Raw genomic sequence first — 21,271 nt, 5'->3', positions numbered from 1 at the left:
GACACGAGAGGATAAGACAACTCCATTAGGAGCCCGTATCACTTCTCCGCAGCGTTCCCCACAAGCAGATGGAGCAGCTATTTAGCCAAATGCACCGTGACTCCTGGTTTATACATGAGCATCTGGGATGTTTCCTAACGTGGGGCGATGTACAATGTACTCCGATTTATCAACCGCCCCACGTGCAATTAAAGATTCGGATAAATAATTTGGCGGGGAAGGCCCCTCGGCTGAACTGAAAAGCAGCAAGGCGTGAGGGGTCAAGTGTTTCCGCAGGATCTGTATTTACCGACCGGAGCTGCCTGCAAAGGAACGTCTCCGTTGAGCTGCCGCAGAATTAGGTCCGGGCAGGAGGACCGAGCTGAAGGCGCTAGCTGGAGAGCTAGCAATTTCTTCAACTGAAACGAATTTGAATGTAATGCTAGAGTTATTAAAACAACCCTCTTTATTGCCCTAAGAAACAAAATATATATGTAGTTAGAGCTATATAATTTCCTGGTAATACACATTTTGATCTGAGGATAATGTGCAGTATCACCATTTTTCTGTGAATTCTACAAAAGGACGCTAATACCTTGGAACCATTTAATCAACATCCTATGCAGGCAGTGAATAGATAATTGAAATATAAGTACTGTCATCCATATCCCCTTTGGGAAAGTGACACAGTAAGCATTATATCGTTCCATTAGTCCATCCTTTGATGTGGGTTTTATTCTCATTAAACTATGTTTTAGCCTCAAGGTTTCTCTCCCCCCACCTCTCCATGACATGGCCATGCCAGAAAATAAAAAATAAAAAAAAATACAGAAAAATACCCCGCTGTTCAAAAGGCAAGGACTACATTTTTACAAGCAATTGTACATGTCAAAAATATCAAGCTGCCTTTTTAATTTCTTGTTTACCAAATACAATCAATGACAGCTTCTGGAAAACACAGGGTGGAAAAAAAAGGAAGCCGGGAGGGCGGTGGTGGGGAAGGAATGCATTTACTTGTTTTCAAATAATAAAGCCTGAATACAAGTAGGATAAAAAATGCTTGAAAAGGCTGCCATGGCGGTGTCTGCTTTGAATTGTGCCCTGTTTAAACAAGAGGAAAGCCTCCCACTGAAAAAAGAAACATTTTTATCATTCAAAAAGATCTCAGGGCAGTCCCTTTAAAATGAGGTATTTTCTAAACAAAATATTGGAATGTTTCCCTGCAGGGAAGGAGCATCTGATCTCTCAAAAATGATTATTCTTGAGGAACTGTAGATTTATGGAGTTTTTGTTTTATTTGTTTTAACTTAAGCAGAATGAAACCTGTCTGAAATGACCACCCAAGGGAGCAGACCAATCAGCTAAGTAGAGGCTGATCTTTAAATGGGAACCAAAGTTGTACTGAAGCCCTTGGGGAGGTTTTAAACTGCTGGCTTAAAGCAGGGCTGGCTGAACGCTTAATGCAGGTTTCAGCGTAAGCTGAGGACATGGATTTCCTCTCACTTACATCAGTGAAGCTCCACTAACATCACTAGAAACGCTCCCGATTTACATTAGCGTTAGCAAGCAAAGAATCAAGCTAATTACACAGAGTTATCAACAGTGATTACAGGAGGATTTTTTTTTAAATGCACACACATTTTTTCAGCATGGACTGGTTTTGTAAGACTGTAGCAGCAGGTCTACTACAGGCAACTGAGTGGAAAGCTCAGCTTTAGTCTTGAGTCTCAATGTATTTTTGAATAAATACAAAGTTTGATGTGTTGCAATTTTCTATCAGTTTATGAATGTCCAACTTCTATATTTGCAGTTATAACTACAATTCATAAATAAAAGCCATCAGTGAGAAATATTGCTAGCTTAGGAGCTCTTTTTGGTCTGATTCTTCGAGAGTTTGGCTTAGTTTTAACTGACCAAGTCAACACTCCACTGAGAAACGTCAACCGGTAGGAAAAGCGTTACCGTCTCCATGAATTGCCATAACCATCAACCCTGGCCATGAGAAGCGGGAAGCTCATACACAGAACACAGCTCCTTGTGCGTTGCTGGGTGAGGAGGCTCATGGGATTCTAGGAAAAAATATTTACTAAACAACACAAAGATTGATTCCTTTGGAAGCATCCAAGGCATTATCTGTGTTGTGCCTTCTGCCAAGTTAGTACTTAGACTTCTTAAACACGCAAGGAAGAGCAAGCTTGAGTGTGCAAATATTCTGCCTAAGGAGAATATAATGAAATTCCATAGCATATTATTCCAATATTGAAGGTTTTTAAGACAAGACTGGATAAAACCTGGAGCAACCTGGTCTGCCCTCAGAGCTGACCCCGCGGCGAGCAGGAGATTGGACTACAGCTCTCCTGAGGTCCCTTCCAGCCCGGACCATCCTCTGATGCTGCCCGCGCAACGCTTCACGGCCCGGGCGACACGAAACCTGGCGGTAGAGCGAGGGAGAAATCCCAGCCCCACTGCAGCCCCTGCTAAGAGCAAAGCCAAAAGCTGTAGGACCTGGTACAGAGAACAGTTGCAAATTGCAAAATACCGCAGGAGCAGAACTGAAAGGTGCCTACATGGTCGTCAGTTAGTTATTTAGAACATGCTGTTTGACGACTTATTTTTTTTTTAAGATGAAAAACTATTCCTGTACAACTATTAAGTTTTTTATGAGTGCTTAGCACAGCAGATCCAGCAGTACGGTAAGTTCATAAAAACAGCCTGCTTTTTAACAAGAGCGTACGCAGGTCTCTGTAGAAGGGCAATCAAAACTGTCACTTTGTACAATATAATGGAGCAGGACACTTGTCATCCCAGAGGCCAAGCTCACTCAGCTACTGCAGCTAATACTAGAGATTTATTTAAATTAATCTGCAGGAAAATTAAATCCATTACCTTAAAAAGCAAGGGAATAAATCAAATGCAACAGGAAGCCAGGAAAAGCTGCTGCCATTTCAGTCAAATCTAAGGTTGCGTGAGCACATGAAATTTTTCCTCGTCAATGACATAAAAACAATTCATAGCAGGAAAAATAATATCAGCTGTTGTTATAACGCAAAACGCAAATATGCTCAGTGAGTTGAACACCGTAGCCGAAGTATGAGGAACATCTCAAGCTGTTTGTATTCCCAAACAGGACTTGAGGGGTCAGGGGAGGGAGGAGGACATGTGGGCAGGCTGGAATGATGGATGGCGTTTAGTGGCATGCTGTGTTTGGGTCTACTCTTGTTATTTTTGCAACAGGATGTCTCTGATTACTCTCTGAATAGAGAATAAGTATGGTTACGTCTCATTGCTCAAAGGGAACATTTTTTTCAGAGCCTCGCAAATTAAATAGGACATTGTAAAGCAAGCAGTCAATGAACTATCAGGTGCTGTTTGTCACAAATCTAGCAACGGTGTCAGAAAATTCCCTGGGGGCATCAGCGGTGGGTTTGGGGCTGGCAAATAAGGTGTGTGCACTCTTGTCCTATGTACTGCAGACCCCAGCTCTGCAGAGTCCTTCTGTGCCATTGCCTATACGGTTTGGTCCAGGCCAAATGATATAAAATATATATAGCAGGGACACACTAAGCATCTAGATAACTATTTCAGCCATAAAGTTGCTGCAATGTGGAGAGGACTTCACAAGGATGGAGGACAATTGCTTTTCCAAATCCCATCCTTCCAGAGATGTCTGCAGAACCGGCTCCAGGCTCAGAGGGTGCTGCCTGGAGCGACGGTCAGGCCAAAGCTGCCTAAATTAAATGCTTATTGAGTGTCACCAGCAGGGCAATGACACTGTCCCCAGCCAGACCTCAGAGGCCATGGCGATGTTCACACTCCACAGCGCAGCCCTGGCCACGGAGCATTTCTTTGAAAGCTACTGAGGTTTTTCACTGATGCCAAAGGGAACTGCAAGTCCTCGGCAACTTGTAGAAAAGGCTCAGATGTGGGGACTTGGGAACGGCATGAACGTGTATGCAGGGACATGAACACACGCAAGCGTTGCCAAGATGGGGGGGGGTGCTGTTTTTTCGAAGTAAAGGCTTCAGGGAGAAAGGAAGGGGAGAAATGTTGGAAGCAAGGTCACTTAGAACAGACAGCTGATCTTAAACCTAACTAAACTTGGGGCTGAAAATGCAAATGGAGGCCACAAAGCGAAACACATGGGAATAATTTCTCTACAACAGCGTAACGTTTCCTAATGAGCCAGCTCCATGAATTCGCTTATCTAAAATAGAGACGCCAGCTCATCCAGGGTCAGGATGACTCAGTAACACCAAGGACCTCTCACTGGGAGTTACCAGTTTGATTCTGGCCCAAGTTCAAAGCATCCAAGAATTGTCTTTGTGATGCCACAACCTCTGTAAAAAATGTCACTGGTCTCAGTGCAGTTTCTCAGTGGGCAGATGTTCACATCAAAGCCACCATCGAAAGCCTTTCCAAGGAGGTGCAGTGAGCCGACACGATGGAGGGCCAACAACCTTCTCCCTCTTCAAAAGGGATCTCCAGCTCAGGACTGGACCGTACAAAAACCGGTACGACTCTGCTACCCACACTGACCAGTTCTGTAACAAGGACTATGCGAAATAAATAAAAAGGAAAGAAAGAGAGAAGAGAGAGAGAGGGAGAAAGAGAGGGGGGAAAAAAGGGGAATCACAATATATTTGCAAACAGCGCAAATGAAGGCGGATCGTAAAATGATGGCTCATTTGCACCAGATATCACAGACGTTTTAACACAGCAGAATTAAAAAAGCACCAAACATTTCATGATATGAAGCAGCTAAAGAGAAGAAAATGTCAAAACTCGCATCAGACAAATTTTGGGCAAGAACTCTGTACATACCCCAAGCTCTCTGGATTCCTTCCCAGAGCCAAGACACCAGTCTCTCACACACAATTTATCCGTCTCTGTCTAGTCTGTTTTTGACTAGTTTTAGCACAACCATTTAAGGGTTTTATTTAATCAGCCAGGAAGGAAAGAGTTCAAGGAACACTAGGGAATATGTGGCAAAATATGACAAGGTTAGATCACTTGCACTGGATTATTCTCCTCTGGCACACCGCAGAAGAAATAACCCCAGTCAAGCTCCGCATGTTCAACGGTCTACAGGGAACGAGACCGGCATTATTCAAGGTAAGTGACACTTTAAAGAACTTTAAATTAGCTGTTGACAGTCAGGTAGATAGATTGATGAGTGATTACACGAAGTCCCCAACATTACCATTTTGTGGTGAAAGCAAATCTGAAGGGGTGGGGGGAAGCAAGAAAAGCCGTTAAATACGGTTTTGCCAAGCTGTGGTGCATTCAGATGACAGTGAAGTTCGTTTAAGGACACTGGAAACTTCTAAAACAAATTGCTTTCTCTGAATCAAAAGCTGACAGAAAGTTTCCTAGCTATATTTTTGACTCCAGAAACACTGCAAGCCACGCTAGTAGACTATGATAAAAAAAAAAAAAAAAAAACAATTAAAAAAATCCCCCCATCATCCTTCTTCCTAACAAGCGTTCCTTCTTCCAGGGCTACAGGACGACATGCGAGTGGAGCAGAAGCGAGCACCCCTGAACTGCACAATTAAGGCTGACTTACTGTATGTACAACAGATGCCCTCACTGCAGTGGTCCCTAAAATATGTTTTTAAATAAAATTAACTCCACTCAGGAATCTGTAATTAGCACCATCTTCAAGAACAAATCGGGACAAGCTCATTGAAGCGCTCTAACTATTTACAATGAGAAGGAATTTACCCCCGAGGTTCACTTTACTATTTTGTCTCAATTTTCTTGTAATTTCATCCATCACATTTTTTTCAGTCCTCCAAAGGTGATGGATAAAACACAGAAATAAATAGGACCAACTGTTCGCAGAAGCCTAAGGGAAAACATAATTTTGTTATAAATAATCCTTGGCACAAATCATGGAAACGCAATACTAAAATTGTTTGTTGAATCATTTATGAATTGGGCCTTCAGTTTTAGTTTGCAAATAAGTTAGAGTTTTTTGTTGATGTTCTTTTTCACTTTGCTTTTTTAGCTGGAAAACAGCCTTTGAGACTCTGAACTGATATATAATCCAGAAAACAGAGTGAATGAAGGAATTTTTTATTTATTTATTTATTTTTAAAGGGAAACCATATGCTAATATAGGGTTTTTTGGGGGGTTGGGGGAGGGATTTACTCATGGATGATAATAAACTAAATGATGACAAATTTTTACTTTATTTTCATAAGATGGCACCATTGTGAGTTTTCACTCCAGCTTTATGCTAAACATGTAAAAAAGGCCAAGACAAAATGGTGCCTTACAAAACCCCTAAAAAAAATGAGTTGCAGATACCTCCGCCGGGAGACTCAAATGAATGTTCGTGATCTAACAGATAAATGTGACTACTAAAACCAACATACACTTCTGTGGTTGTTCTTAGATGTGAAATTTTGAGGATTTGTTGTTACAAACGAATGCGAAAGTTCAGTGGAACATAACCGCGTGCTACCGCGCTGTGCATGTAGTCGTCACACATGAAGAAAACCACAACACGAGTGGAAATTCTGCTGTCTTGAGACAGTATTGCAGTATTTTAGAGGACAGCTGATTACCCGAACTCCTCACATGAAAGTTATAAACGTGAAGAAATATCGAAGAACAGAGAGGTGCCTTTCTTTCTTAAGTTTTTTTGTCTGAAATTGCTATTTTTTGTCATCTGAAGAGAGAGAGAAGCTTGGAGATAGATAAAAGCAATGCGAAGACTCATTTCTCATTAGCCGGAGCAGGTGTGCACAGCCTTACCTGATCTGTCCTCGCACCAGTGGTCTGTTTTTTGTCCTGTTCATATTTGAGTCAAACGGAACCTCAAAGAACTGTAATAAAAAAAAAAAAGGGAAGAATGAAAATGAAAGGATGCCGGAAAGCATGCCATGCGTGGAATGTACTGTCTGCATCTGCAGGTGCTTTAATCTCTATTTTTGAAGGTTCAGAAATACAATGAAAATGGCAAACTCCTTTTACGGAGCTTTGATAGTCTGCGTTAATGCTTTTGGCATCCCCTTAGAAAGAAAATCACCTGGAGGACAAAAATAGTTTGCGCAAGTCCCCAAAAGTTAATCATTTGAAGTAGAGTTTGATTCCAAGTTCTGTTCTCGACAGGTTTGACACAGCTTTTATATGTACACAATTATATATACACATACACACAGCCCTGCCCCCAGTTTTATATTAATACAAACAGCCCTTGCAAATGTTGTGCTTCTGGTATTTAAAAGACAAACACTAAATTTTTTTCAAGATCATCTAACTTCTGAGAACCTATAACCCCCCCCAAAATCAATCAACTCCTGTAAAATGCTACTGAAACTGCACTGAGCATCTAGTCCTAGCAGCCGGGAACGAACACGCCATATGGTGTTATTTAATGTCACAACCCAGTTTGACTTTAAACATCGCCTATGGGAAAATTCAGGCGGCACTATCTTCACGCTAGGAATTCCTGCAGGCTTTTGTGTGCTCCCTTTTATAAAGAATGTTACTGGAAAGGCTGAGCGCGCTTTGCCGTACAGCAAACTGTAAAGCCGTTCAGCTTTACGTGTGGCAAAATAGTAATAAAAATAATAAGCATGTATTTATTTATAAAAAGAGTAGTTTGTGTTTATAGAAAGAATATTTTCTACTGACCTTATGTCTGAGGTTTTGGGGTAGGATCCCGATTATGGTGAATATGTAGGAAAAGCACCATAACAAATCCTAATTTCAAACAATCCGACTGACGGTAAGCTCAGTACAGTCAACTGCAGACAGATGTAAGGTGACAATATGATAAACGACTGTATGATAAAATCTGCGTCATTCCAGCAAGCTGATGTAACCTTTTACGCAACAGAAGACCAAATTAACAAACATCTTTATTTTGACAGTGCCACATTACTGGTCTTGCTGCCTTAACGGGGCGGCATTCCCGGGGGAATGCCAGCGGACGGGGACGTCGGGAGCAGCAGGGACCCCATCGGAGCCCTACAGGTGCACATCAGGGGAAAGACGCTTCATTTACAGGCACGCAGAGACACCAGGAGCCACCTTTCCCATCTATGACTTTAAAGTACTGACTATATAACAATTTGGGAACCTCTGCCGTTGCTCCTACGTACCGCAAGCGCGGCAGGGATCGGATACCCACGGATCATCCTGCTGAACACAGCCCGTGATAATCTCCATTCATGGTGACATTTTTAACCTCAGGTTGAATCATCTTCCCAACAGTTTTAACCATTCCCAGGAAAGGGGTTATAAGAAAATCCTTCATGCACACGAGCGAGAGCGAGCCCACACGCTAAAGTTATCCTGCTCAAACAAAACTTGCTAACAGTATGCTCTAAAGCCAAGAAATTTGGCAGTGGGCATCGTCTTCATGTTTTGTTATGCTTGTGAAACTGTCCAAACCTGGGAAAGAACGCGACTCAGGCGGGTGGCAGGGAAGGGAGGGGAGAAGGTGGAGGAAGCAGCAGAGCCAGCAAGGGGGGCACTGGCTGAGGGACCCCAAACCTGCGCTCCCCGCTGCCAGCCAGCAGCTGTGAACCCCCTGGAAAAGCGGCTGCCTCACCCCCCTCTAGTGGCTGGCCAACACAAATTAATGGATAATTACTGCTGTTAACTTGGCTGAAGCCTGTGCTGCATATTAAAGCCCTCAGTTTGTCCATGATGGATCCAAAACCTACCACGGTTCTGCAGGGGAGGAATCCTGCATTTGTCGGTTTGCGGTAAAGGCTGCAGATGAAATGCTCAAAAGTTAAAAAATATAAAAGAACGGGAATTGAAATCATCAACACAGATCTTAATGACTAGTTCACATCCAGTTCACTAAAATTTCTCGCCTCCATCTGTGCATTGGAGCTGGCTTGGGCTACGCAGCCTTTGGATGGTTTGCTCTCGGTAAGCCTCCATTTGGAGCAATTGGATGGAGCACCCGACCCGCTCCCAATTCCTACCGACTCCCAAAGCCTTCCAGTTTTATTATCGATATTCCTGAAGCAAACTCAGGCTGCTCAGCCAAGAGTTACTCAGGCACAAGAGGAAGAGACTTCAGGAAGAAAAAGGGTTAGCTTACACGCCTTTCGCTTTGACTGAGCGTTCCAGTGCAGTACTAGGCAACTCATTTATTTAGTTTTAGCTAGGCAGCGAACAGGTTATTTCTCACCCTCTGTTTGTTATGCCTGAGCTGCAGCGGCAATGGTCACTCCCAGCTACAACTGAAGCTGGTGGAGACCCTGGTTCAGAAGAAAAGCACGGAGGAGGCTACGGGGCAGCGACACGCCCCAACGCCCGGAGCCCCGGCGGCTCCGGGCAGAGGCCAGGCCGGGCCGGCACGGCTACAGCGCGGCCCTGGAAGGGCTGGGTGTTCCACAAAGAACCTCCGCAGGGCACCGCAGCGAGTACCTTCGGAGAGGGGAAAGCATCCCGTTTGGATCCGAAACCAGTGATTGCTTCTGACAGCTCAGCATTTTGCTAATGGCTTGTTGCACTGTTACATTTCAGAGACAATTATGTTAAATGAAGAAAAAAATGTCATTTGACATCAGACTGGTAGAGCAAAACAAGGGAAAAATTCTATATAGCTGAAGTATTTTCTCCTGAAAATATTCTGAGCGACGCTCAGTTTTGCTTTGTTTTTAAAGACACAATTTTCCCTTGATTTCTGTTTGCAAAGTCTGACTGCTGTGAGCTTACTTCCCGTTTAAACGTGTGCCTGTGAGGAGGTTCTGGCTCATTTGAGAGTATTTAAGCTTACCGGTAACGGTACGCTGTGTGCAATGGATAAAATCAAAATAATGCACAGGTTTTAAACTCCGTGTGTCTCAAACACAAAATGACTGAAATGAAGAACAGTTGGACGGTCAACACTGTTGAAAGAATTTAAACTTATGCAGTTATCAGTATAACCTGACAATACCATAATCAGTGTATGAAATTTTTCCATATATTTAATATTGTAGTTAACCCCTGAATAGAATACAAATTCTGAAGAAGAAATTTCTCTGTTGAGCTAAGGAGTCAAAAAATGTCAGTCTCTGTTGGACACAGACACGGCTGCTCCCGAAATTAAGATTACTGCATGACTTAAGTCAGAATTTTTTCGCTTTTTAAAATCTGACAAACTGAATAATCTGTTACTGTCAACTGTACGCACGAAACTACATATCCGATTGAACCACAGTTAAGAAAAATCCTTTTATTTGCAATGCCCCAGATTCTTTCACTGAGCTAGTTGCTATTACATGTCAGCAAGATGCCATTTATCAAACTTTTCCCATTTTGCTCCCAGATGTTCAGAAAAATTCTCTCTCCACTTGAAATTATTTTCCCCTGATATTCTAGAAAAAATGAAAAAAGTGCATCTCAAATATCATTCCATAGGAATGAAAGAGTGAACGCAAACATATTATCTCATGCCAGGCCAGCACAGTACAGCCTGTTTTAGCAAACAGTAAATTCAGTAAGATGAATCCTGAATAAATAAGTATTTCAGAAGCACTCAAGAGGCTTTTTCCTCAGGAAGCCTGACTGCATCAGCCTGGCTGGACAAGGCAGAATATTATCTGGCCTAGGTATTTGGGAAGCTAGCCATCGAAAGGACAGGCAGAGGGTTAAATCTACAGCATCTAAAAAATCCCTGAGTGACAAAACTTGGCAACAGCTTTCAAGACCCTAACCTAAATTTTAATCAGTATGCATGAACATTTAAAACATGATGATGGAAAAAAATAAATCAGGCCAGCTAGTACTTTGTGGTTTATTTCTCTGGCAGGCTCATCAGACTCTTTTGTGTAGATCTCATCTAGTTAATATACAGTAATTATATCTTAAACATCTAACAATTCTTAGATTAGCTGTCACATTACTGCTTATAGCTATTTACACTCATGGGGTTTTTTCCCTCAGCTTCTTCATATTGGTTTCCACTTTGTTTTTAAGTGAAACATTAAAGATTGTTTCATTTCTTCAAGCTACCTCCTGGAAACAGCAGTCAGTGCAGAGGGTAGCTAATCATTCACGCCTCCTGGGGGACACACAGATTAATAATTTTATTTGGACTAAGCCAAGATTCCCGTAGCATCACCTTGCAGATGCAGACGGCATTACGCTACGCTGGCACTTCGAGGACTAACGTGATACGGAAAGAGCGAGAGGGCGTCCGTGCCTTTACAGGACTTGCTCTCGCTCTTTCCGTATCATCGGTTAAACACCAATACCACCTATTAAGTTTTCAAAGACACTGGCCTGACTCTTTGCAGTTAATTAAGCCAGCGGAGCGGATGGAAAGCCCTGAGCACACACTGCGTTTGCCATCCGTGGTCATTCCTGCGAGAGAGATTTTAACTACTGAATTATGACAGCTCAATACCTTAACTCCTGTTCACACGAAAACGTAAATAGAGTGCATTAGGAGGAACATCGCGCCATACAGTTTATCAAACAGGTCACCCACACTTAGGCTAGTAACCGTCTCTCGTATACTGCTCTGGATGTAGAGCGTAGCGAGCACCAGGCTGGCCCCCGTCCAGGGCCAGCTCTAATCTGTGACACATGGTGGAAACAGCAGCAGCTGAAATAGGCAACCGGTCTTCCATGTATTGACAGAACATTTTACTCTAATGTTAAACACATATTTACATCAGAACCAATAATCCCATGAGTCTAAAGACAGAGCGGAACCCTGCTATTAAAAGACAATTTAATTCAAGGCAACTTGGAGGTCTTCCCATCGCAAAACCATCCCTGCATCTGAGCAGGCTTCCATGTGCTCTTTGGCAGCAGAATTGCCCTCTGGAGGTATTTCTCTCCGAAGACTCCTGGCCGGGCGGTGTTCAGGTGAATCTATGGCACTAACGAGCAAATGAGAAGATGAGGCTGTTGCCAAAGAGCAGTCGCCTCCTCCTGCACCGAAGTGCTGCTGGTCTCCAAAATCCTCCATGTCTTGCACCGCACTGGGGAGGAGGAGATGAGCTACAGGGATGGGTGCAGGTGGTGGCCGAAGCCTCTCCTTGGCTAAAATCTCTTGCTACAGACCCAAGCAAACATTTTTAACACAATGCAAATAACAACCAGTACAGCTCGACTCCCGACTTGAGCACTTCACTAAATGTCACTAATGGGTGAACCTGGACTGTATAAGGCAAGTCTTGCAAATATTGGTCTTGTTGAATTAGATGCTTCTGGGGTTCTCCGATTTCCCCTGTGCTACAGTAAGCTCTGATCCTCTTTGGTCGTCTTTGGTATTGCCAAAGAGCAAGCAGTTAACCAGAAACATCATTGAAACATGTTGGAAACCAAAAAGGCGCATGAATCAGGGAGGTGGTCCACCAGCGGCTGGACCAAAACCAGGTGGAGAGCGCGGTGGCAGAGTGGAGTCTGGATACCTGGACAATAACCTGAGGTTTCCTGGGAAGGTGACATCCAGAAAGCTGTTCCTCACAGCTGGCCATGCGGGCTCCAAAACCATCAGGTTCTACCACCAGCCTTCCACATAAAGTCTCCCGACCTTCTCATGCGCTCAAAGGAAAGTTGCTCTAAGCAGCACTGGAAACCCATCAGACCACAGAGAGTTGAGTTCCTGCCCTAGTGAGTGCTCTTCCCTTCCGTATTACCTCATTATTTCTACTCCTCGTGTTTTCAGTGATTTATCTTACATTTTGATAAAGTAATATATAATTACATAAAAGAAGAAGAAAAACCATAACATATAATTTATGGTAAATAAGATCAAAGTCAAGATTATTATTATAGGTTTTCTTCTGGTTTCCTTTCAATCACTTTTATATGAAACCAACAAAGAATAATTAAAGTGTATTACAAAGGTCTTTTTATTCAATTGTACACAGATGTGACTAAAAAAAAAGCGAAGGGAAGGATTTTCAAAAGCACTCATGTACTGATCTAACACTATTCTCACTGAAGTCAATGGCAGTTTGACTTCAATGAGAGCAGAGACAGACCAACACTGAGTGATTCTGAAAATCCCACCCTAATTGTACAAACAAGGGAAGGCTTTAGAGATTGCTGGCTTGGAGATTGTATATTTGAGAATCATAAAGGGCACACAGCACCTGTTTGTCTTCAAGATATGAAAATAAAGCAAGGCAAATATTTTAAGGATTAGAAATAGCTTTTTTTCTTTTTTTTTTTTTTTTTTTTTTTAAGGCAGTATCTGAAAACCCTCTGGCTCTGCAGTTCCCAGTCTAGCTATAGATCTGCTTTAATATTTTCCATTTCAAAGAGGATTCTAATTAAAAACGCGATTGATGCAAGCCTGAACAATGTTACTTACAGACAGAGAAGGGCAACTAAGCCCCAAACAGTCATGTCCCAGTGAACCCAAGAGAGGACTGCTAGGTAAAACAGCTGCCACAGTTTAGTTTATTATTTTTTTTAAAAGCTTCTACAAAAGACACATTCTTCTTCTTAGCCAGTGTTTAAAAGCCCGTTGCTGTGTAGAGGGCAGAGAACAGGAGGTAACTGCAAAGAAAATGTTGATGCCTGTTACTTCAGAAACCTATTTTCAGGATGGAGAATGCAAAGACTCGCAGACTTTCGCTAGCACTGACTCGTCCCCCCAGACTAACGACCTGCCGCGCAGGCTCTGCTTTCAAGCGCTCAAGAGATGACACGTTGCTATTTCTTTGACCACTTACAAGTGCGTGACTTTCTAGGGATTCCCACAGACATCTGCTGCCCCCAAACCTGAGATTTTTATTTTACGTTTTTCATTGCACTTAGCATTTAAGTGCACTTAGCTGGCAGCAGCGCCCAGAGCCCTTGGCACACTGCTCTGTATTTGTTTTCAGCTCATCCAAATCCTTTTAGTGGGTTTGACCAACAAAACAAGCGGTCATTAAACCCTTGCAGCTTAGCGGCCTCTTCATCAGCACTTTGCCCAAACGATACCCTTTGGTGATACCAGAAGTACCCTTACAAGGAGCTTGAAAAGTGCAGGACCATGTTAACGCTCGGGAGTGTCAAAGCGACGTGGTTCAAATACCAGAGTGCCTCCTTAGTGCTGCTCCGTCCACAGGTCCCGTCAGGATGACGGGGGGTCGGCACGGAGGCGAGGGTGCCGGACACATCCCGAAACACGTCGCCTGTAGCTGCTGAAGCACAGCTGGATGAACCGCTGTCCCTGCGGGTGTGGACGTGCTTGTGGCATCCACCTGGGTAAAAGCAGCAAGGGTGGAAGGAAAGACCCTGGGTACGCATGCGTGTGTCTGAGCGTGCTGCAGTAAGCGAGGAATTAATGAAGTAAGAAAAGTTAATGAAGGACTACATGCGGTCGTCAGTTGTATGAATAACTTTGAATGAAACAATGGGGCATTTGCACCAAATTACTTTATCTACACCTACCTACAACATTTTTCGTGCATTCATCTTTGAATTAAATTTGCTAGCACCAATGCATTAAAAAAGAAAAAAAAAAAAAAAAAGCTTGTTCCATCTCATTTTTTCCAATGAACATGATATCCAAGACTTGAAATGGGAGAAAAAATGTCAATCCCCTGTTTTGGTAAACAGAAAGCAGGTTGGGTGAGCACCGATGAGCCCAGCTCTTCCCACTAAAATCATATTTTGCTATGAAGATATTTAACAAAAATGGAAAAACAAAAATAAAACCAGGCCCTTATTTTATAAGCTGTTCCATCTTGCAAACTGCTGACATTGTGAGCCACCTAAATAGCATATTCCCGAGGCCTCACGGAGGTCAGCCACAGCTTCAGGGGAAATGCAAGCTGGATACCGCAGACAGGCTTTCACCTCATGTGATCCACCTTGGAGAAACAGCTTTCATGGGAAGAAATACTGCTTTCTGGCCAGCTGCCAAAGACTCCTAATAATATCAAATATTTACACCACCAAGTCCTTCTTATTTAGCACACAATTAATGCATCCACAAGCAAAGCTCCTTACTGCAAGCCTTCCTCCAGCCCCACTTCCAGGAGGGCGCTTGCCCATCAACGCGTTTGGGCTCCTTGAACCAAAGGGAGCAATTTCCAAAGCACAGGACGGACTGCACTGAATGCCTTCCCATCCTTTTCTTTTGGACACGACTTTGTCACCAGTGGGCTCTTCCTTTTCATCTTAAAATGAAAACTGCTAAAAATGTGTTTCAGGTCTGGGCCCCCAGTTAGAGGAACACCTCGTGCCCTTCCCTTGTGCTGACCCAACCAACTGCACCCGCAGAATGACCTGATCCGGCCAAAAATATAAGTAATTTCCCTCTGGATCTTCTCATTTTTTGATCTGTCTCACTGGATCAGGTCACCCTGAGCATGAAAACGGGAGAGGGAAAGGGTGAAGCTGTGACTCAGCTCCCACCGCTGCGCTGGTGCATCACGTACCCCGAGACAGAAGCAGCAACACAACGGTGTGTCTCCCATTTAGGTGTCAACCTCTTCTCTCTATCCCGGCTCATGGAGATAGGGCAATGAAGCGATATTCATCTCTAAGCACTGGAATAATAAGGGAAAACTTAGCCTACCCACGCACACTTCAACAACTGGACTCTGATCACCCCAAATCCGTCACCTACCTACGCAAGGGTTTTTGCGAGCTTTTAATGATGAATTATAAGTAGAAGTCAGATGCAGAGACACATACTTTCTGCTCTTCCGGAACTATTTCTATATATTTTAGGAACAATTATTAGAGTTGAATAAAAATACCACCTTTATGCCTACCAAAATACACTGCAAAGCCATCACTTTGCAAAGCCATTTTCTCGAAGAGATTCCTTTGCATTAAATCATATTTGTCACGACGCCAGCATGCCATGAGCACAACGTATAATTTAAAAAACAAACAAAACTTCAAATTACAATCTCTTCGCTGAAGATAGGAATCGCACAAGGTCAGTATCTGGTTTAAGTTACTATGTGTCCTAAAATACACTAGGCCAGGCCCTCTGGACACTGTGCAGCTGCCTTGAGCAGTACTGCAGATAAAATCCAATACTGAAGATGGCTTAGACAAATTCCTGTGGTGGAATAAAATTGTTACTCAGGAACTGTTGGGGAAGTATTTCTGCTGCCCAATGCAAGTGCATAAGTCAAGCAGGAGATCCAGAGTCAACCAGGAGACACGAGTCTCCTCCAGATAGCAAGTGAGAGCAAACAGAGGCAGGAGCTGGTCTAATTGAGATGCAAAGCCTTTATTTCTCCCTAGTAACTACAGAGGGATCCCTGATCTCCTGTCTTCAGCCAGGGCAGTTGTAAAAGGGGCAAGTAACAAAACAGCCCTCTAGACTATCGCTATCAGCTGCTTTTCAGTCCCCTGCGACTACTAGAGAGAGCTATAAAATAAAGCAGCCTCGCGCTGCTCTGTTCTTGCCCAGGGGATTAGAGCAAGGAAGTGGAAAGGTGAGATTTAAATCACTTCCACACGTCTCCTGGCTCCAACCCATGTGTCCAGGATCCAGGTCATTTTAATCAGCTTTTTATAATTTGTCACTCAAATGATAAGAATACTAATCCTCCGCAATGTGCTTCCTGCCAGGCACCCGAATATTAATCCATAAACTGTTCTCTTATATCACATGTAGATGTATTCGCTTTAACTGCTTATAGCTGACATGTCCCCTTAGCAATGCTTGCTTTCTTATAAGACAGCCAAAAGTAGCACCGTACATAAAGCAGCAGGCTTGCCTGCTTTTGGCTATGGGAAGGTTATTTATGTAGTTGCATACGCATAAATTACTTATTCAAAACATCTTTTAGTTTTGGAAATAAATTAACTTTTTTTATTTGAAGTTACTGGCACCTGTGAAAAAGAAATTGCTTTGGTCCATCTGTATTTGGCAAAAGAAAAATCTACAGCTCCTTCCGGCCAAAATATTAAAAAAAACAAAAAAAAAACCAAAACCAAACCAAACCAAAAAAAAAAAAAAAAAAAACCACCAACACAAAACCAACCCCCCCCCCCAAAAAAACCCACAAGGAATGAAATCTGGGAAAACTGTAATATAGCCAATAAAAACGCCTCAATGCGAACAAGGGTGTGAAGCAGCATCAGCGGTTGCTGCCATGCCTCAGAAACCCAGTACGATAACCCTGCGCGACTGTCGCAGAACCGAGCTGCTGGACTGACCCGCAGCTCAAACCTCTCAGTATTAATAACATCATTCCTCAAGAGTTATTCCTTTAAAGTATTTAAAGAGTTGATATCAGGAAGAGTTTCAAGGCATATTTTTACATATGGCACATTTAAGGAATCTACCAGGTCTATAGGAGAGAGTTTACAAGGATACCCTTTGCAATAAAATTTAAGAATGACTTTTTCCTGTTGTTCCGATGCCTGAAAAGAAAGCAAGAAATCTCTGTGGGGGATTTCATGATTTACATTCACTGGCAAGAGAACAGCCTCATTGCTTCACTCCACCAGGCGCTCTCGGTGCCAAAAGGAGTCTAGTTTCTTATATTCCGAAGAGCTGTAAATGTTAAGAGATAATATCAAAGGCACCTTGATGAGTGCAATATTGTAAATTCATTTGTATAACACCGGCTTTACTTTTTTAAAATCTTGGCAATAAAGCAAATTAAGAGAAATCACTCCTCTCTCCCATCTGTACAGAACTTAACAGAAAGCTGTCAAGATTCTAATAATGTATATTTATTTTCTTATTAATTTCACAGACCACAAAGGAAAGCCACATCTCTGCTGAGGAATGTCATAGTCAACCAACCTCCCAAAAGTCTACAGCTAAAGAGAAAGATGCACTTCTGCGAACAGTGGGTTTCAGGCGAGGGTCCTCAGACTGCGCAGAGGAGGACTGGTGAAGGCTAGCAAGAAAAGCAAGTTGTACAGGCAGCGTGGCAGGCCACGTCTGTGACACGTTCACGGCGTTCTCCTCCTCAAGCTATCGCAGCTCTGCTGATCAAAAGACATGGAAGAGTTGCTCACAAAACTGTATGAAGTTTCTGGTCAAGCCTAAGGATTTTGCCCATAGTAAATTAGTTTTGGTAAGGGATTTCTCTTCACAAAAACATGATTTTATGCAGAATGTGTCGATCTGCCAAATACAGTAACAAGGTACAATATAAGAACAGATATCCAAGCTATATTGAATCACTTAGCACCAGCTTTGCAGGTAAAATCCAGCAACCATCTACTTTTTTTCTTTTGTAAAAGCATAATGCACAAACTGGGACAATTAACTGAGGATGGCCATCGTTATGCTCTTCTGCTAAGGGCTGGACGACAAACCTATACACTGCGAAGTCAAGTTACAAAGCCATCGCAAACCAATAATTAGGTCTCACCTTTCCTTCCCCTTCATTAAGAATGAAAGTGAAGCAAGAGTCTGCGATGACCCATTAGAAAGCACAAACACCCAAACCTGTTGCAGGGGAATCACATCATCCATCTTTCTAAAGCTGTCAAGAAATGTTTGTCATTCCAATACTGCTTGCATCTCCCAAATGCTAAGATAACACGCCCATCAATCTCAGCTAGAGTTAAAAGGGGAGTTGAAAAATAAATAGTTCTGAGTCATGTTACGAAGAGGGATTCCACACACTATTAATTTTAGCTTGGAAACCAATTAAGACACCAAATCAGCATCACCTCCCCCCCTTTTTAAGGTATAATGACCTATTTGCTTGTGTAAATTTATTTATTTTGTGACAGTGATCCTTTCAAATGCTTCAGAAACTTAAACAACAATAATTTTAGTCCTGGCTTCCGACAACAGGAAAATTTTTGCCAAAAGGAGGTCAAAGATATGGACAAGACAGCATGATTCTCTCTATTTTAGAAGGCCATTCTTAAAATAAAAGAACAATAATCAGAAACATAATGCCATATAAGCAAAACTCATCCTAAGCACTGCATGAGCATCAATATGTTGGAATAAATTGGTGCTTTCCACTCAAAACCTGGGGCAGCCTTCATCCCCTTCAACCCAACTGCGGCTTCGCGCTCACGAGTGCCCCCAGCTACGGCAGCACTTCTCTGCGTCAAAGCAGTAATCTAGTGATGTGCGTGTCCAAAACTACACAGTCCTTCTGTAAAAAGGTTATTGCGGCACGAACTCCCTGCCCACCCGAAGGGCCCGACGCTCCCGCCCGGCTCCTGGAGCTCATGCAATGGATATTACCTCTACCAAGCAGGGAACCTGCAAGAGCTTTTTAATATTGACACGGAAATGCCACTCTTGTCAGATTTGTCTTCCAGGTGCCTCAAATGTCACATTTGTTTGCTAAGTGCTAGTCCGATATGAAGTTTTCTCAGTATCTATGGGGGGAAAAAAAAAATAATCAACCCTGCACCTCAGTGTCCTCATTTCCCCTGGGTGCCAGCAGCCATCTGAGAGCTTTCTGGGGGACTATTTCAAACTCCTTTCTGTCTGCGCCCGCACTGGGATCTGGAAGCTTTGACTAAAGAGGTCTCACTAAAGCTGGAGAGTTGGGACTAGCGCTTTATTCAACCACAAGGAAAAAAGAAAAAATCATCTGGATTCAACCAGAGAGTTGCTGAGGGTCTTCGTACAAGGGGTTAAAGCCAGACTCTGCATCACAGGAGTTTTTGGCATTCTGTTCGTTTTCCATGGAATTAAACCCAGAATCATGAAAAGTCTTTCTGTGATGACGGAAGTGCGTTATAGTATCTAGTTTTGGACCAAAAACTTTATTTAGGAAAGTAGGAATATATGCGTGAGAAGACAAAAGATCGGAAATCCAGCATCAAGGTCCCACCAATTACAGCAGGTTTTCATTGCTGGCAAGTATAAGATAAAACAAGAATTTAATTTGCTTGTCCCAGAGCCCAGATCTGTGTGTGACGCCACCTACCCCAGCGTATCTACGGACAAGCATAAAAAATTAAAAAAAAAAAATAAAAAGCTATCCTCTCCAGAAAGGATTGTAAAATCAAATCAGTCGCTCTCACAGAAACTCTTGAAATAATAATAAAAAAATCATTACGAACTGGAACTTAAATGAACATTCTTGTATTTCTATGACAAAAAAAGAATCTGCTGAAACATCTGCTTTTGGGCCAGATTTCAAATTCTTCAGCGAGGAAAGTGTGTGTATATACCGGAGAAACACTAACTTTGCAATTCCAAAAACAAGCTTGCGACAAAAAGTTCTTATTCCAAAACAAAAGTACCCATTAAAAGCCATTCCTGAGGAAAAAAATTCTGCTTTAAAATTCACATCCTACTAAAATTCAAATGAATCTCCCTAGGTAGGCAAGTCCTTAAATGTATACCTCCATTTAATTATGCTGCAGTTCCTGTGTAGACAAGTCCCAAGATGCTCTTACATGATAATCATTAAATATGAAGTGGTGAAATGAATTGCAACATTTAGTAATGCTTCTTATGAACTAAGATTTATAGAGGAAGCATGAAATAAAGCTAAAAAAGCACATGGTTACTGGGTCTGCACGTTGTACTGAAAAAAGATGACGGATATGAAAATAGCCATTGAAAATTATGAATAGCTGGGCACAGGCAGCTTACCAAAACTTCTGCTGCAGAAGGTAACGCTCAGCCCACCTACTTATTTAATCTAGGTAATCCGAGTATTAAAATTAGAATGAAATCTAATTATGTTTTACAAGTCATTTAAACACTGAGCACATCATGAAAATAATTGACAGAATTGTGCTATTTAGTAAATACGCTTTTCTGCTTAGCTCCACACTTTAGCACTTGTTTAAACGGAGCGGTGCGAAGTTGAGGTATAACTTGCAGTTTCACTATAAAAACAATATTTCAGGTCTGAAAAACCATCATCTGTTCATGGCTGCAGAAATTATACCAATGCAAAATATCTCAAATTGTGGTCCCAGGAAAAGCAAAAAGGAAGAAAGAAAAAAGAACAAAATAACTGCAACAGAAACTCTGAATGCAGCGAAACGCAGCTGGGTATCCAACTCCTTTACGCACCTTGACAGTTTCTCTCTAAACATAGGCTCATACAAATAAAGGTTTAAAATATATTTTCTACACTAAAACGTCCATAAAACAGGTTTGGAAGATTGCTCACAGGGTTTATAAGCACTTCATTTACACACAAGCATATGCATTTACTATATAAATATTTATAGTTTGGCAGTTCGCTCTCCCAGTCTGCACGGGTTTTCTCTGTTGGGTTTCACCAGCGATATTTCCTCTGAATTTCCACATTTCCAGATGCTTTGCTCCTGCAGCCTTGATGGAGAACAGTTGTGCCTATTAGCAGACAAGCTGCTGACAACTAAGCCGAGCTTCTAAAAGCTGGCAGAGAGATAATCTGGCACCGAGATCTGATAAGTTTAAAGAGAAGAGGCACGGTGGCC

At 42.4% G+C, this 21,271-nt stretch overlaps 1 protein-coding gene across 1 annotated transcript in view; it reads right to left on the bottom strand.

Annotated features, from left to right (window-relative positions):
• Positions 1-21,271, bottom strand: part of COX10 (cytochrome c oxidase assembly factor heme A:farnesyltransferase COX10) — a 106,178-nt gene that overhangs the window by 26,568 nt on the left and 58,339 nt on the right. Inside the window, exon 5 of the mRNA XM_082326668.1 lies at positions 6,743-6,813. Coding sequence (XP_082182794.1) covers positions 6,743-6,813 — 71 coding nt within the window. The remainder of the gene's footprint in view (positions 1-6,742; positions 6,814-21,271) is intronic.

Source organism: Platalea leucorodia, assembly GCF_965183815.1.
Source record: "Platalea leucorodia genome assembly, chromosome: 14".
Classification (NCBI taxonomy): domain Eukaryota; kingdom Metazoa; phylum Chordata; class Aves; order Pelecaniformes; family Threskiornithidae; genus Platalea; species Platalea leucorodia.
The sequence above is the reverse complement of the archived record's forward strand: the minus strand, read 5'-3'. Positions and strand labels throughout refer to the sequence as shown.